The 14513-nt window shown below is 45.6% G+C and overlaps 1 protein-coding gene across 12 annotated transcripts in view; it reads right to left on the bottom strand.

Moving 5' to 3' along the window:
• Nucleotides 1-418: 418 nt before the first annotated feature.
• BEND7 (BEN domain containing 7) overlaps nucleotides 419-14513 on the bottom strand; it is a 79882-nt gene continuing 65787 nt past the window's right edge. For 5 of the 12 annotated variants that reach the window (XM_064592050.1, XM_064592051.1, XM_064592044.1 and 2 more), the window contains 3 exons: nucleotides 14393-14512; nucleotides 6059-6112; nucleotides 419-4877 (listed from right to left, as the gene is read on the bottom strand). In XM_064592050.1, the coding sequence (XP_064448120.1) occupies nucleotides 4756-4877; nucleotides 6059-6112; nucleotides 14393-14512 (296 nt within the window). In that variant the 3' untranslated portion in view covers nucleotides 419-4755. The remainder of the gene's footprint in view (nucleotides 4878-6058; nucleotides 6113-14392; nucleotide 14513) is intronic. The other 7 variants (XM_045874396.3, XM_045874398.3, XM_064592046.1 and 4 more) reach the window with 7 other exon arrangements.

The raw sequence follows: 14513 nt of genomic DNA, 5'->3' as shown, positions 1-14513 counted from the left end.
CATAAAGCAATTAGGTTTGACTAGCCACTTTGCACTAAAGAAGACGGATTTGTCCTTCTGATGTGGTGTTTCCATAGAAGCAGGGCTTAACCTTTTAAGTGAAGATTATAAAGCTACCTCATTCATTTAAAATTAGGCTTCGAGCCTATCCGTACTTAATGTTCAAGTGGTACATGGGGACCGGGCACAGCCGTTCACCGGACTGCCAGGCACAGCCTGAGACTTTCTGTATTTGAAGACACTCTTTCTGGTGGCAATCTAGTTTGTTTGTTTATTTTTTAAAAATTAGCTTCCTAAGGAGATGTAACTCTCTGTGTAAGATCATCCGAGTATTAATAAATACCTTTTAATTAATGATTAGCCCTGACTCCTCTTCATAAACACACGGAGGACTGGCACACAGGCACGAAACAGCACGTTCAATTAAAGTAATTTATTGTATTCTTCTGGAACGGACATAAAGAGCATCTTGGGAATTGATATCACAACACAATGTTATACACCATTTCACATCTAGCCTTGTGTTGAAATTCTTTTTAAAGAACATAGTAATTTTAAAAAATCTAAATATTTACATATTAATAAAACATATATACAGAAGATTGAGACATCATCCATAGATATGGAATATATATTTTTTTTTACTAAGAAAGCCTATAAAAAGGATTTCTGAATAAAGTCTGAACAGTAGTCACAGTAAGTAAACACAAATACAATTTTAATGTACAAAATATGATTTTACTGCTGCAGTTTTGTGATATGTATTTCCAATTTGTGGATGCATTGCACGTACTTGTGAGTTGAGCAATCCCCACCCCTCCTCAAGTATTGAAAAATCCAAGCTGTCACCCAGTCTTGGAAGGAAGTGCTTTCGAAGGTTCGTGATGCATATTTAACAGATCCCACAGTGGTAAGGTAAATGTTTCTACCTTTATTGGCAACATACTCATCTCACTGTAATAGAGTTGAAAGGTCACTAATTAATCTTTTCAATTCCCTTGAGAAATATTTCCTGCTGGGGGGCAGAAGACAAATTTTAAAACATACGTTGCAGAAAAAAGCCCTGGATGTAGGACTTCATCGGGGCCACTTGCTGACCAATGGGACCAGTTTCAGGGAAGGGATTCCTAACAGGCCTAGAAATGTAAACGGCTAGTAACTATAGGATGTGATGGAAACCATTTCTCTGAACCTTCCTTGTAACTTCAGAAATAAGGCAAAAGACACACGGATATGAGATGGAGCTCTCTAGCAGTGAGACTGATTCTATAAGTCACGCCTGGGACCAGCTTTGTCACATTTCAGGGATGCCTCCCATCTCTCATCTTCGGCTGATGAGCTGGCCTTCGGTGGACCCCTGCATCGCCCCCGAGCTCCCCTCCGAGCTCAGGTGGAGCGGTTCGGTGTGCTACGGCATGAGTCCCTCGGACAGGGTGCCTCTACAAGAACTCTGAGCTCTAATGCTCTAGGACCTCATAAAACAGGTGCTAGGGAAATAGCAACAATTCTTTCCCCCTCCGGCTCGGCATGTCGACAGCCCAAATTTCTTTCTGGCTGATTTTTGGCCTTTGGGTCAAGTGCCAAAGATTTTATGGTAATTTGCTTTATACAGTGAATGAGGTCTACATGCAATGTTTCTAAGTAAAACGGTATTTTTAAATTCACCATCTTTTTGGAGAAGGGAATCTGGAGGTAAATATTTCTATAAAACAAATACCCACATGGCAAGCTATCTCTTTAGTATAAACCCTTATTTTCGTACGTTGGTTTCATACGAAGTGGAGGGCGCGTGTACTAGGAGCCAAATGAAATATATAATATTAAGTCCATTTGTGGCTGGTGGCCACACGGTGCCAAAACCCTGGACCCCGCAGTTTAAAATCCTCTGTGAAAACAGTTGTTAGGTGTCGTGTGGGTCACTGGTTACTTTGAGTTTCTCGCCTTTTAATTAGTCATTTTGTCACTGTGTTGACACGTCTTTGTGAAAGGTCTTTCTTCCCTAAGAGTTCATAGATCATTTGCACTTACTCAGCTACACATGGCTATCTTTGGAGGAACCGATGTTACAAATGATTTCATCTAATAGGTCAGAGCTATCCTGTCTCCCAAAACAGCGTTTTCATCTTCTAAGCCGCTGAAGGCCTAATTAACGTTGGCCTTCCCAACTGCTCCCTCAGTACTGGAAAGAGCTGTTCTCCTTTATTCTGCATCTAAGGCGTGCACATTAAAATAAGTATGTTTCAAAACCCTATATATTCACATTGAGCTTATAAAAAAAAAAAAACGAGAGAGAACTGCTTCTTTTTAGTGAACAATGAACTCACTGGTCATACGCTGGACTTTTAAAAGGTAACAAACGAGTCAACTCTCAAAATGATTTCTAAAAATCTTAACACCAAATCGGAGGCTTGATCATCACATACGACAAAGAAAGTATACGAAAACTATTCAAATGTGACGGGAAAACTTCACAGAACGCCCACACTTTGCAGGAACCTGAAATGCTACGTGGATCTCTGAGGGAATTCAACGGAAGGAGTTACATGTGCTAATGAACAGTGTCACTAAAAGGAAAGTCTAGGCAGTGAAATCTGGCTCTGTGTCTTCTGTGTTTTCTCTCCTGGTGTCAAATATATGACCTACAACAGAGACAAGACAATGAAGGGGGGCCGCTTCTCTAAAGGAGAGTTGTACACCTTCTAGGACGGGGCTAGAGGCAAGGAGGCTGGCTCGGTGGAGACCCTCGCTGATGAAGTATCTGTTTCACATTTAAGTCACTAATTTTTCAGCCAAGGCTTTAGTTGTGAGCACTGTTAGCCACTGGAAATTTGTACTGATTATTTTTACAGGAAAGTCCATGACTGTGTGTTACTATTGGAGTATGTCCACATACTGTCCAGGAATAGAATATGGCTAAATAAAATACAGTTTACCTGTAAGAGAGAACATGATGCAGCTATTAAAATGATGTGTATGAAGATTTGTGAAAAGTGGAAAATGCTTGTGAGGTTGAAAAAAAGGGAAAAAAAACCCCTCAGGAAACAAAAATTTTACGTATTTGGGTCTCCATTGTGTAAATAAAATAGAAAAGTCTGGGGAAAAATACCCAATAATGGTTGTCTGAGTGGTAAAATTAATTTATATTTTCTTCCTTTACTTTTCATTAACTGTTCAGAAGTATGTCAAAGATGGCCAATTTATGACAAAAACTGCTAGGCCCAGGTGAGCTCTGCGCTACCCTCTTTCAAATGAAGAAGCCTCCTTTGTAAATTTTAGAAAGCACTGTTTCAATTTTACTTTCTCTGTACTTTTTTTTCCTCCCCGGCAGAGCGTGTCCCCCAGTCGTGGGTGGGTCTCGGGCCGTCAGAGCGCGCTGCTCACGCTGCCTGCCCCACGCAGGCCCCGGGGCTCCCTGAGGGCGGGTATTGGTTTCCAGAACCTAACCTCGCTGATTCCTGGGAGCTGCTCCAACACGCTGACTGACAGGGTTGTGAGGGAAAAGGAATGAAGAAAACCCGCTCTTATTCTTGTTAAAACTAGACCCGCAGAAGGTTGCTGAAGTGTAGCGACTGAATCAAGCATCGGCGGCCTGGCTGACCGCACCCCTGACCTGCTCAGTCCCCGTTCGTAGACGCGCTTAAGGGTTACCCCCCTCTCCCCGCCCCTCCCCAACACACACGGATTTGGAAGGAGGGAAAAGACCGTAAAACAGGTAATAAAAAAGGTGTTGCTACATCTTTCAAAAGGACCCACCGTCGCCAGCTGAGATCACCCAGAGAAGGAAGGTCGGACGAGTGAGTCTCAAATGCAAGGGTGAAGCCACCGGTGCAGGAGAGGTGCACTTCGCCTCTGTGGCGGCCTCCTGGGGCAGAGGTGAGGAGGGAGGGCCAGCAGTGGTGCTGTTTGCAGAGACGCTGCCCAGACCGGGGCTTTTACTTTAGAGGCGATCCAGACACGCTACTCTAACCAAGATGATGTAATTCCAATACTGTGACATTTGAGCACCAATCTGCAACTTCTTTTCCCCTTTTCTAAGTGATAAACGGTATGATTTATCATGCTGTGCAGTAATCTGCATCAAACGCCAAGAGTCTAGTGGAGAGACCTGGCTACTCCTACTGTGTCCGTCAGGACCTCACGACCTCGGGCAAGAACTGAGAAAGAGCTGCAGTAAGTGAGTTTCAACTGCAGAGGACTTCAGGTAGGCTTACGACAGACATTCTAATTGTGAAGACAGACAGTGGAATGGAATCCTAAAGGGATTAGTACATCCATCGACTCTTAGGATCTTTAGGAAACATGCAGAGAAAAGCTGGCTTTGGCTTAGGTATGAGAAAGCTATGCGGTAGAAGGGCTGGAAGTCGAGAGGCCGGGCTCCGGCCAGGCCACCAACCAGCTGTGAGACCTTGAGAGAGTCATTTAGGGTTTCTGGGCCTCAGGCTTTTTTACCTGTAAAATAAAAGGACTGGATAAAAAGAAGGGAGGGGACTAGATGATCACTACTGTTCCTTCTTTCTCAGATTCCTGGAAATTCTTTTCAGTTCCTTGAGGTGGTTCTACCATCCCGGGTTCAATTTCCTCATCTGAAACATCTCTCTGCCTCCATCTTCAGACAGGAAAATGCAAAGGTATTATTTCAAGGGGAATGGCTTTCAAATAATAACAGCAGTACCGCTAATGATAACAAAGCCCATAGGGTCAGGAAGATCGTGAGGAAGGGCAGTACCTCGGCGCTGGGGAGGAAGGCGGGCTTCCTCAAGACCGCCTCCTGAAATGCATGGAGCCATTACTGGGAGTAGTAGTTGGTGGGTCTGCTGGGAGTGGGCCAGGTGTGATCAGAACAAGGCTAATGCGAGCTGTCCTGACGGACAAGGACACTAGGGGAAGGAATAGTAGAGATCATGCATCTCCATTATCTTAACTCATAAATGTGGAAACATAGCCAAACAAGCGGAGTTTTAGATTCCCTTTCGTATGAGGGCCGCATCTGGTAAGGACTTGAGGTAAGCAGGCCTTTTTTGTACTAGGGGCCGCAGTTCCTTTATGTGACCATCGATCTGTTGCTTAGCTACGGAGTGACCGGGAAAGCCAGGCGTCATTTACACAGTCGGGGCTTTCTCGCTGTCCTGACCCGTGCCTGTCCCATGGCTGGGAACTCTGCTCTCCTTACCGTCCTGGGACAGGTGCTGCGGTGAACACGCGACTCAGCAGCGCTCCTACAAGGACTAGCTCTTCCACTTCTATTGGCTGGATTGTACTTAAAACTTATCACCCTAAATCTGGAGTTGGGCTTTTTCCCTTAGAGGGTTTTTTGGGGTGTCTGGGTTTTGCAGGCAGAAAATCGTCAGGTTGACTTTGGAGGGCGGTCAATAAAGAGTCCTGCCAGCAACTGAGGGAGTAAATTGTCGCATGGCCCAGGGATGGGGCCCCGTCCCTCGGGCTCTCAGGTATAAGCAGGAGGCTGGGGTTGGAGTCAAATACTGTGAAGTCGTTATTATGTGTGTGGCTTCCCACTGTAGCAGATGTTGCAGGCTGATCTGCTTCTAGAACAGGGAATACGCGGCCATGCTAGAGGAACTGGCTTATTCAGTCACTCGCATGCGAGGAACCAGCCTTTCTTCATATAATGTGTGCCCATTATATGAAGAGCCATGACTGCCTCTCAAAACCCCCTTGAGGGGAGGTGGACGAGGACAGACCGGACATGAATTTTATCATGAAACTGGTGATCCTTGTTCTAGACAGCAATATCATTTCACGTTAAAGTCCTCTTAACGTCCACAGGTTTTGGGAGGCACGATGTTGTGACACTAAGTTCTTAGAACTTGCTGTTCTGAGGCTCTTGAGAATATGAGACAGTGTGAGAAAAACGGAGCTTTTCAGACTCAGTGTAAAAATATCTCTCAACACAGGGCACTGAGAACCTCTGATTACTAGGATCTGGGCCAGAAGCCGTCTGCTCAAGCATCTGGATCTCTGACGTTACAAACATTTTCAATGCAAATGTTTTCATGTGCTGTATTTTCCAGCGGGTGATGAAAATGTAAATGTGTTTTACCTGTTGGTGGTAGGGAAATGCTGTCCAGTCTTTCATCACCGTCAGCTACCTCTGCTGGTTACAAACATAAAACACAAATCTCATTAATTTCAGGGAACACATTCATTTTCCTGAACCCAGTAATATAATTTAAAAACTCCAGTAATGCATGATTGTTTCAACCTTCTTCCCCCTTTGCAGCTTCAGTTGGTTCACATTACAGACTTCAGTACCAGTAGTTAAAGTATTTTTTTAAGATAATGATATAAAATCTTTTTTCTTGCATTAAATTTCTTTTTGGTATCTTATGAACCTAATTCTGTCAATCACTGATGATTTCAGTTCATTTCCCCTTGTTTGCCTATGCTTAAATATCCACCCAGAATTTGGGGGAAATTGCTTAAGTATGATCATGGAAGGACAGAGGTCAGTGAATCCCTGTGGTAGAATTTTCCCTTGTCATCCCCAGAACCATCCCTGTGGGGGAGGCTTAGGAAATTCTGAGAACCAGCCTTTCTTTGGAGAAGATTGGAAACTCAGATCCTAGAGTTGCCCGTCTAAAACGGGCATTAGTTCAGCCATAAAGAAAATCAGAAGGAATAAGTGTATCTTCAAGAGATTCGTCACGTCTGTGTTTCAGAATGCAAACGGTTTTGCTCATGCCTGATATGTTTTAATCTCCTTAAGAGTTTTCCAAAGGTAGCTCCTTCAGTCACAGAAAACCTTGCACTAAGTACAAAAAAGAAAGTGCTCCTATGTCTCCTGACAACTGATGGGCTCATCAGTCTCCCCAGCATGCTGGGAACAGGTCAAAACATTTCATCAGGGCCATTTGGATAATTTTGCTAGTTGCTCTGTGCGTCCCGGGGCTGCTTCCCTTGGCAGGTGCGTGTGAGGCCAGTCACATGGGGGCCGCCATTTGCCATCACGTTGGAAGGCTGAGCCGGTGGGAAGCCAAAGTAATACTCTGCTCCTGTTTTTACTGCTGTGGCTTTAAACACAATCAGGGGGGCAGATATAGCTAGAAACACTCAAAGGCTTCCACTCCGGTTCATTCTCTGACACCTTGTCCCCAGATCGCTACATGCTGGCATCAGTGAAAGGCCCATTGTCTGCGGACCCGCTAAATCCACCGCAGAGAAAACGCTGAGAGGAGACACAACAGTCAAGACCAGTTTGGGCTGGAGAAGAGTTTCTGCTCTTCTCCTCTAAAGTGATGTTGTAGGTGACTATTTAATAACATAAAATATTTGATTCAAGTGTGAGGATAAATGATAAGACTAAAAATTTTAAAAATAGGCTTACAGACAAAATACAGGACATACTAAAATGTTAACAGTGTTTCAATCTGGATGAAAGGCTTACAGGCATTTAAAATTTTGTTATGAAATAATGAACATACGTTATCTTTATACTGAGAAGACACTATTTTCTTCTAATTGGCCTGAGTGAATTTGATTAGGGAGATGAGCTACATGGTAGTCCTATCATCATCTAGGATTTAAAAAATTTTTCAGTAATAATATCAATACTAGCAACGAGAGCCACCGCCATTTATTAAATGTTTACCATTTACTGAGCACTTTACACACATCATGTCATCTAACTCTTAGAAAATCCTACAAGGTAGGTTGGTTATTATGCCTGTTTTAACAAAGGAAACAACCAAGACAGACAGAGGTTGAGAGACTAAGGTAATACAGGACGCCTGGCTCGTTCAGTCGGAAGAGTGTGTGGCTCTTGATCTCGGGGTCGTGGGTTCGAACCCCACACTGGGTACAGAGATTATAAAAAAAAAAAAGAGAGAGATTAAGGGAATGTAGCTAGTAAGTAGCCAAGGCTGTGAGTCAGGTTCATGCCTGCGCTCTTAATCTCTTTGCTATTAACAGTCCAGACATATATTGCATGCATCACTGTGAGCAATTTTTAAAATCTTCAACTTCTAGTTCATTTTATACTTTAGTAACTTTCTCTACATGTATAATGACTTTCTCTTTAGTTATAACAAAACCCCTCCCTTTGTAATTTAGCCATCCTCACTTTTATTTATTTATTTTTTTAAGATTTTATTTATTTATTTGACAGAGAGAGAGACAGCGAGAGAGGGAACACAAGCAGGGGGAGTGGGAGAGGGAGAAGCAGGCTCCCCGCCGAGCAGGGAGCCCGATGCGTGGCTTGATTCCAGGACCCTGGGATCGTGACCTGAGCCGAAGGCAGATGCTTAACGACTGAGCCACCCAGGCGCCCCCATCCTCACTTTTAAAAACCAGGCCTATGCAATCCTGTGCTCTAATAAAAACGGAATGTATACATCTGAAAAATACAAATTATCGTATGCAAATTAGCGCATGCTGGCTGCATGAACAGGGCCAAGTGTCACGGGTGAAGGACACAGCTGTGTTCCTTAAATTTAATTATAACATCTGTCTGTAACAACAAGCTCATAGTCTTTCTTCTCAGGTGACAGTCAAGTTGTGAGATTTAGAAAAGATTGAGCAATAAAAATTTAATAGCAGTGAAAGCTTTGCTCTTGGATCTAACACAAATAAAAAACTCTGGTTTCAAGCTCTGAGGAAATAACCTAATGAGAATGATTAAAAATCCACACTGGGAAAGGAATCATTCCAGGTACAGGAGGAAATTACTACATGTGACGAGAGCCCCAGATGAATTTCTGCTTGAACTCGCAGAACCCCCTTTCAGCTCTGTGTGGGGCAGGGTGGGCTTCCCGCCACAGCGAGCTGATGAGCTCGCCCAGTTAGAGTCTGTACCTAATTCCAGGAATGGTGCCCAATATGATAAATAAGGTTGAAGATGTGGAACATCTATGAGACACTGTTTGTATTACCACTTGGACTGGGAATAATCAAGACAAAAGAACAGGAGCAGGAGCCACATCTGGATCCAGGCCTCTCATTCCTATCAGCCTCAGGAAGGAAAGGCAAGGGTCCCACTTTGGTGCTGCTTGGGGAGAATGAAGTGCAACAGTGTTTGACAGAATTGGAAGAGAAAGCCTATCTGGCAGGTCACTGCTGATGTGCTGTCCCTTGGTCTACCCTGGAGCCACCTCCCCTTCTCAGATGCAGAAGGAACTTGCCAAGAAGGCAGAGAAGTGTCAAGGCGCCCATCACAAACAGCTAGGTGGATCGTCTAAACCCAGTGCAGACGTGAAGATGCCCTGAGTCGAATATGATGCTGACTAGGGAACAGGGCAGACAACATCTGAGCCCGCGAGAGGCTCCCACGGAAAGGGAAGGATAGGGGAGTTGTCCACAGTTTGGATCCCACTCTGCAGAAGCAGGCGTGTCTGTGTGAAATGTGTGTGTCCTGTGATTCACTAATACAGATGCTGGGATGGTTAAGAAATGTGCTCACTGGCCAGTCTGTGGGAAACAGAAGCAGGAACGTGGAGGAAAGTGCCCACTGTGTGCATGTGTGTTTGCTGGGGGGAGGCAGGGAAGGGAGCTCATCATAATTGGTCTCAGCACCTGACACTAGGAGAAAAAAAAAAAAAGTATGCTTATGTATAAAAGATATAGCATGAGGAAACATTTTTTTTTATCAAATACAAATTGCTATCAAGATCAACTTTTTCCCCAACCAGCTTACAAATGGATTTTCCCCTTGTTAAAAAATGAATGGTACGAAAACTATACGTTGAATTTGTTTCCACACTACCTTACAACGAGGAAACGAAATTTAAACCAAACTGCCTATTTTAGTCATGTAGGCCGTTTCCAGGGTTAAAAATAACACAGTGCAACTGAGTAAACGTGAGGATCTAGTTGGCTTTATGAAGTGATCAGGAATCAGGCAGCATCCCACTGAGCAAACAGAGGGAGATCCAAAGGGCTCCAGCAAAGCATGAAGGTTTTAAAAGACAGGACGAGAAAGTCATAAGCAGGAAAAGGATTACTGTGGGTAAGGCCACCTTCCTTTGGGGACAGAAGGGTCTTATTGGGTGGATTACTTCATCTTGCTCTGCGAGATGGAGAGGCTCCATGTGACAGATTACTTTATTGGTGCTGACCAGAAAATTCCTGACTGACCAGTTAAGAGCACATTCCCGGGGGAGGTTGAAAGTGCAGTCAAGTTAGGTACTACGCCCGGGTCTGGTGATGTGGCCCTAGTACAAGAGACTCCACTTTGGGCCTGTGGTTCTCCTTTTAACACCCGTGTCTCTGAAAATAGCCTTCCGCAATACGCTCGATATATACTCAGTATTCTCCCTCCTTTTCATGTCTTCTACCTTCAGAGGTTCCTCTTCAAACTTAAGCTTTTCAGGTCCCCCAGGGACTTGTAATCCTCCTCAGCTGGAGGCCCATGCTCTGTAACACAGAGCCCTCTTCTTCCTTCCTCCTTCCTTGGAGTTGGCTCTGTCATTCCTGAATTGGTAGCAGTGGTACTCGGGATTCATACAGCTCTTTTCCCTCAAGCTCCCAAGTTGCTCCAAGTATTTCTCACATTTTCCCATTTCCTCTGTCCACCCGCCGTGGAGCAGGCAGAGACCAGGCCGCTTCTGTGGGTTCTAGGCAGAGGAACTGAAGCGCACGCACATACTGACCCACCTCCGGCTAGAAGTTGGTGTCATTCTTGGGACCAGTGCGTGGAAGAACCAAAAGGTAGCCAAGTGGTCAGTTCCTGGGGTTCTTTGGCCCTTCCCCTCTCTTTTGGGCTTACAGAGTATGAAATTCAGGTCTCTTCACTATGGCAAATTTTAGATTTCTCTCAGGCCTGACTGCTCTCCTTAGCGTCTCTGTTTTTTGGGCCTCAACAATTCCCCAATAGGCAAATGAAGTTCCTACATACCCAAACAGTCAAGATCGCCAAGGTAGAATTTCAGCAACACAAGACCAACTTAATACTGTATACTAGCAAAGATACCATTCAGGCTTAATAAATGAAATTTCACTTGGGATATGAAACCGAGGAGACACAGCACCCAACAGGGCATCGGGGCTCAGTAAGGGGTGATTTGCTGTGTACTCTACTGGACAGTTGTCATTGTTAACACCCGTCATTCAACTGTGACCCTTTCCCCCCAACCCTTTCCTGGAGCCTGAAGTCTAAGGAGGCTGAAGTAATAAAAAGGGGCCTTTGTGAGGCAAGTAAGGCTGAGGCAGAAAACCTTTAGCATAAGAAGAGGTGAGAGACCCACCAGGGGAGTTAATCTTCCTAAGTATTATTCAGTGAATCTACCCTGAGTGAGGTCAGGCCACTGTGACTCAAGACTCTGAACCTTTGGGGGGAGGAAGGGAGAAGAGAGGAAATCAGGAGGGGACTAAGGAGGTAGGGTGCAGAGAAGGAAATGAGAGAACGTGCTTGAGGAGGAGGAAAGAAGGGGAACTCAAGGACGACCACGTGAGCACCATAGGGGTCCCCAGGAATCCTAGGGACCTCGTCCCCAGGGACAGAGCTCAGGGATGTTGCCATCCTGTGGATTCTGGGGGCCATGGCATAAGTATTTGAATGTCAAGTAAGGAACTGATAGAATATTATCCAAGATCTCATGTGACCAGGATGAGCTGAACGATAAGACCTTTTCGTTGTGGATTACTGACTCTTCTTTTCCACTGACTGATTTGTTCTGTTCATTCACCAAATAGTCTTGTGTGTCCACGATGTGCCACACACATGGGATGGAAACATGACTCAGATGTACCCTGCTCCTGGGGATCTCAGGGTTGGTGGAGGAGACTGGAGTGCCATTATTCTGGTGGCAGAAGACCAAAGAGCTGGGCCACCTATGAAGACTCCAGGAGGAAGTGTCCTTTAAGATCTGTGACAAGAGGAGGTGCTGTTTCCCGGGCAGAGAGCCCAGCACAGTTAAGAACAGGGAGGCGTCTGGTGAGGTGGGGGCAGGAGAAGGGCCGGGCCCGCCTCCAGGCCCATGGCAGGGGAGGAAGTGGGCAAGGAGGGTGGGGCTGGCTGTCAAGGACCGCGCCTGCCATGCTGAAGGGGGTGTGCAGAAGGGGTTGTAGCTGGGGAAGACCAGAAGCTAGAGGAAGTATCTAATTCTCAGAGAATGAAGTCTAGGGTCCTGGGACACAGACATGTCTGGAGCTGCACACTGGTGAGCCATCGATGGTGGGACGGTTCAAGTCCTGGGTGAGGTGTTAGAATAACAACAGCACCAAGAATGGAAAGCAAGCCGCTGGGTTTCGGAGGTGGGCCCAGGAAGTGGGGGCTGTGGACTAACCCGAAGGCAGTGTGGGAGAACGGGGAGGAGAAGCAAAGACAGGGAGGCCCCAGAGCCCAAGGGAAGAGATCCCATGGAGTCAAAATCAACAAGCAGGTCAAGTGGAGTGTTAATGTAAACAGAAAGCGAATCTGATCATCCCACCCAAATGCAGCAGGAGTTTCTGTACGGGGGTGGGGCCAGGGGGCAAAGGTAATGGGTTCTGAAGTGAACAGGGACGGGGAAGCCAACTCAGGCAAGGCAAACCCTTTGGGAGGAAATCTGACCAACACCGTCCAGGAGAAAGAGACAGTGGTGGTTTTAAGAAATGGCAGGGATAAAGGAATAGTTCTGCTTTGTTTGGGGTTGGCCAAGGGAAGGAGGGTAAGGGCATGAACATTTTTTGAGCATTACGTGTCAGCCCTATATTAGTGGCAATACTTAACATTGTCTGATTCTAGCTCTGAAAACAGCCCTGAGACAAGTATTAGCCCTGTTATACGAATGGAGAGCCTGAGGCTCAGCTAAGGTCCCAGGAATTCGGAAGTGGCAGATCAGAGCTGGGAAGTCAGACCTGTTCTTTGCAGAGTGCCCCCGCTGCATTCATTTGCGGTGATTTGTCGATTAAGAAAAAGAAGGCAGAGGAAAAGGAGAGCCCTGGGGGAAGGGCGAGTGTATGATTTATTTATCATCCAAGCCCGAAAACCTGCGCAGGCGCAAAGAGCGTACGTAACTAGCAGTTATGCAGGGACAACAGGAGCAGGGGGGACCGCGGGGCACACTAGTTTTGTTTATGGAGACATTTACGTAGGACATACGTCTGGAACCTCGTGACAACTGCGAAGCAGGCTTTTTCTGTCCCTTCGTGATAGAGACACTGAGGACTGGGAAGCTGGAGTGACTTGCCCGAGGCACAGGGCTGCTGAGGAGCAGAGGAGAGACCCGAAAGCCAGGTCTGGACTCCACTACAACTTACTGCCTAATGCAACACTACGTTTCTACTGCCGACAAATGTCAGTAGTCCACTGCTCTTTATGAAGAGTGTCAATGCGTGTAAAAGGGAGCAAATGGGGGAAAAAAAGAGGAAGGGAAGATTTTAATTAAAAAAAAAAATCATCTGTGGCTAAATACTTTGGAGTCCTGATAGCTACTTTACAGAAGAGAGAGCTGTAAGGTTTTTCACCCTGAAGATGCACTCGGTCGGTCCCTTGCTGCCTGTGTCTCACTGCACTGAGGGCGTTCCTAGCCTGTGCCGGGAGCTTTCCCCGGGGGCCGGTCACTGTTCCGGGGACCCTGGGAGCGCACGCGCGGGGTCTGGTGCAGACCCCAGCCCCTGCACATGCGCTGCTACTCTGCTCTTCTCCGGGCCTCCATTCCAGCCAGCTGTGTGGCAGGCAGCATCTGGAAGCTGCCCCGAAACCCGCACTCCCTGCTACAGAAGCACGGAGGCTCTGAGCAGGCCAGGCGGCCTGAGGTTTGATCGGAATCTTCTGTTGGTTTAAAAAATAACATCTAGAGGTTTGTGGCCTCCTAGAGATGATTATTCTTACACGATGGCAGAAAACTGACCTCAAAGGAATGCTTCACTGGTATATCGGCCCACTGTCATTTGAGACCTCAAATGACCAAATGTAAATAGTCATAATTCAACTGGTATTCACGTTCCTGGGTAAAATCATCTCAGAACTGCCAAAGCCAGATTTGAAAAATATCTATGTGACTTAAAACCCCTTTGTCTATTTCATGTGGTGTTGCTGGTAGAAGAATTGTTTTTTTTGTTTTGTTTTGTTTTTTTACTTCAAGCAACTGGTACTTTTTATAAAGTCACGCAGCTCCAAACAAACAAAACTCAAGCAAATAAAAGCAGATCACAAAAGAGAGACCCAGCCTCACAGGGAAGACACACAAGGCCATGAACGAGATGAGCAGTCTTCTTCATTTGTACTAGTAAAACGTAAATGGTCTGACATAATAATGTTTACTACTTAATCTTCAGGTGAATTTCAAAACTCACTGGAGTAAGACTTTAAAATGCAAAACCACGGCACATTCTATAGAACTTTTCCTTCAAAAGACAAAAGGCAAAAAAGTGCCCTAAAGCAGAGGATTGTACTTTGCCACATCTGAGAATTCAGGAAAGGGCTGCTGATGACTCTCTTCCAGCAGCTGATTCATACCTGAGCCTCTTTTTAACCTTCTTCTGGCCAGTTTGATTTGATCCTGCAGAATCTGCACCCAGTCTCTCGGGCCAGGAAGTTTATCCACGTGGTTAGCAGTGCAGTACTTTTCTGTGAAGAC

The sequence above is a fragment of the Mirounga angustirostris genome, unplaced genomic scaffold, assembly GCF_029215605.1.
Source record: "Mirounga angustirostris isolate CCGP_5_RB_7025 unplaced genomic scaffold, mMirAng1.0.hap1 SCAF_5, whole genome shotgun sequence".
In the NCBI taxonomy this organism is placed as follows: domain Eukaryota; kingdom Metazoa; phylum Chordata; class Mammalia; order Carnivora; family Phocidae; genus Mirounga; species Mirounga angustirostris.
This window is presented reverse-complemented; position numbering and strand designations above follow the sequence as displayed.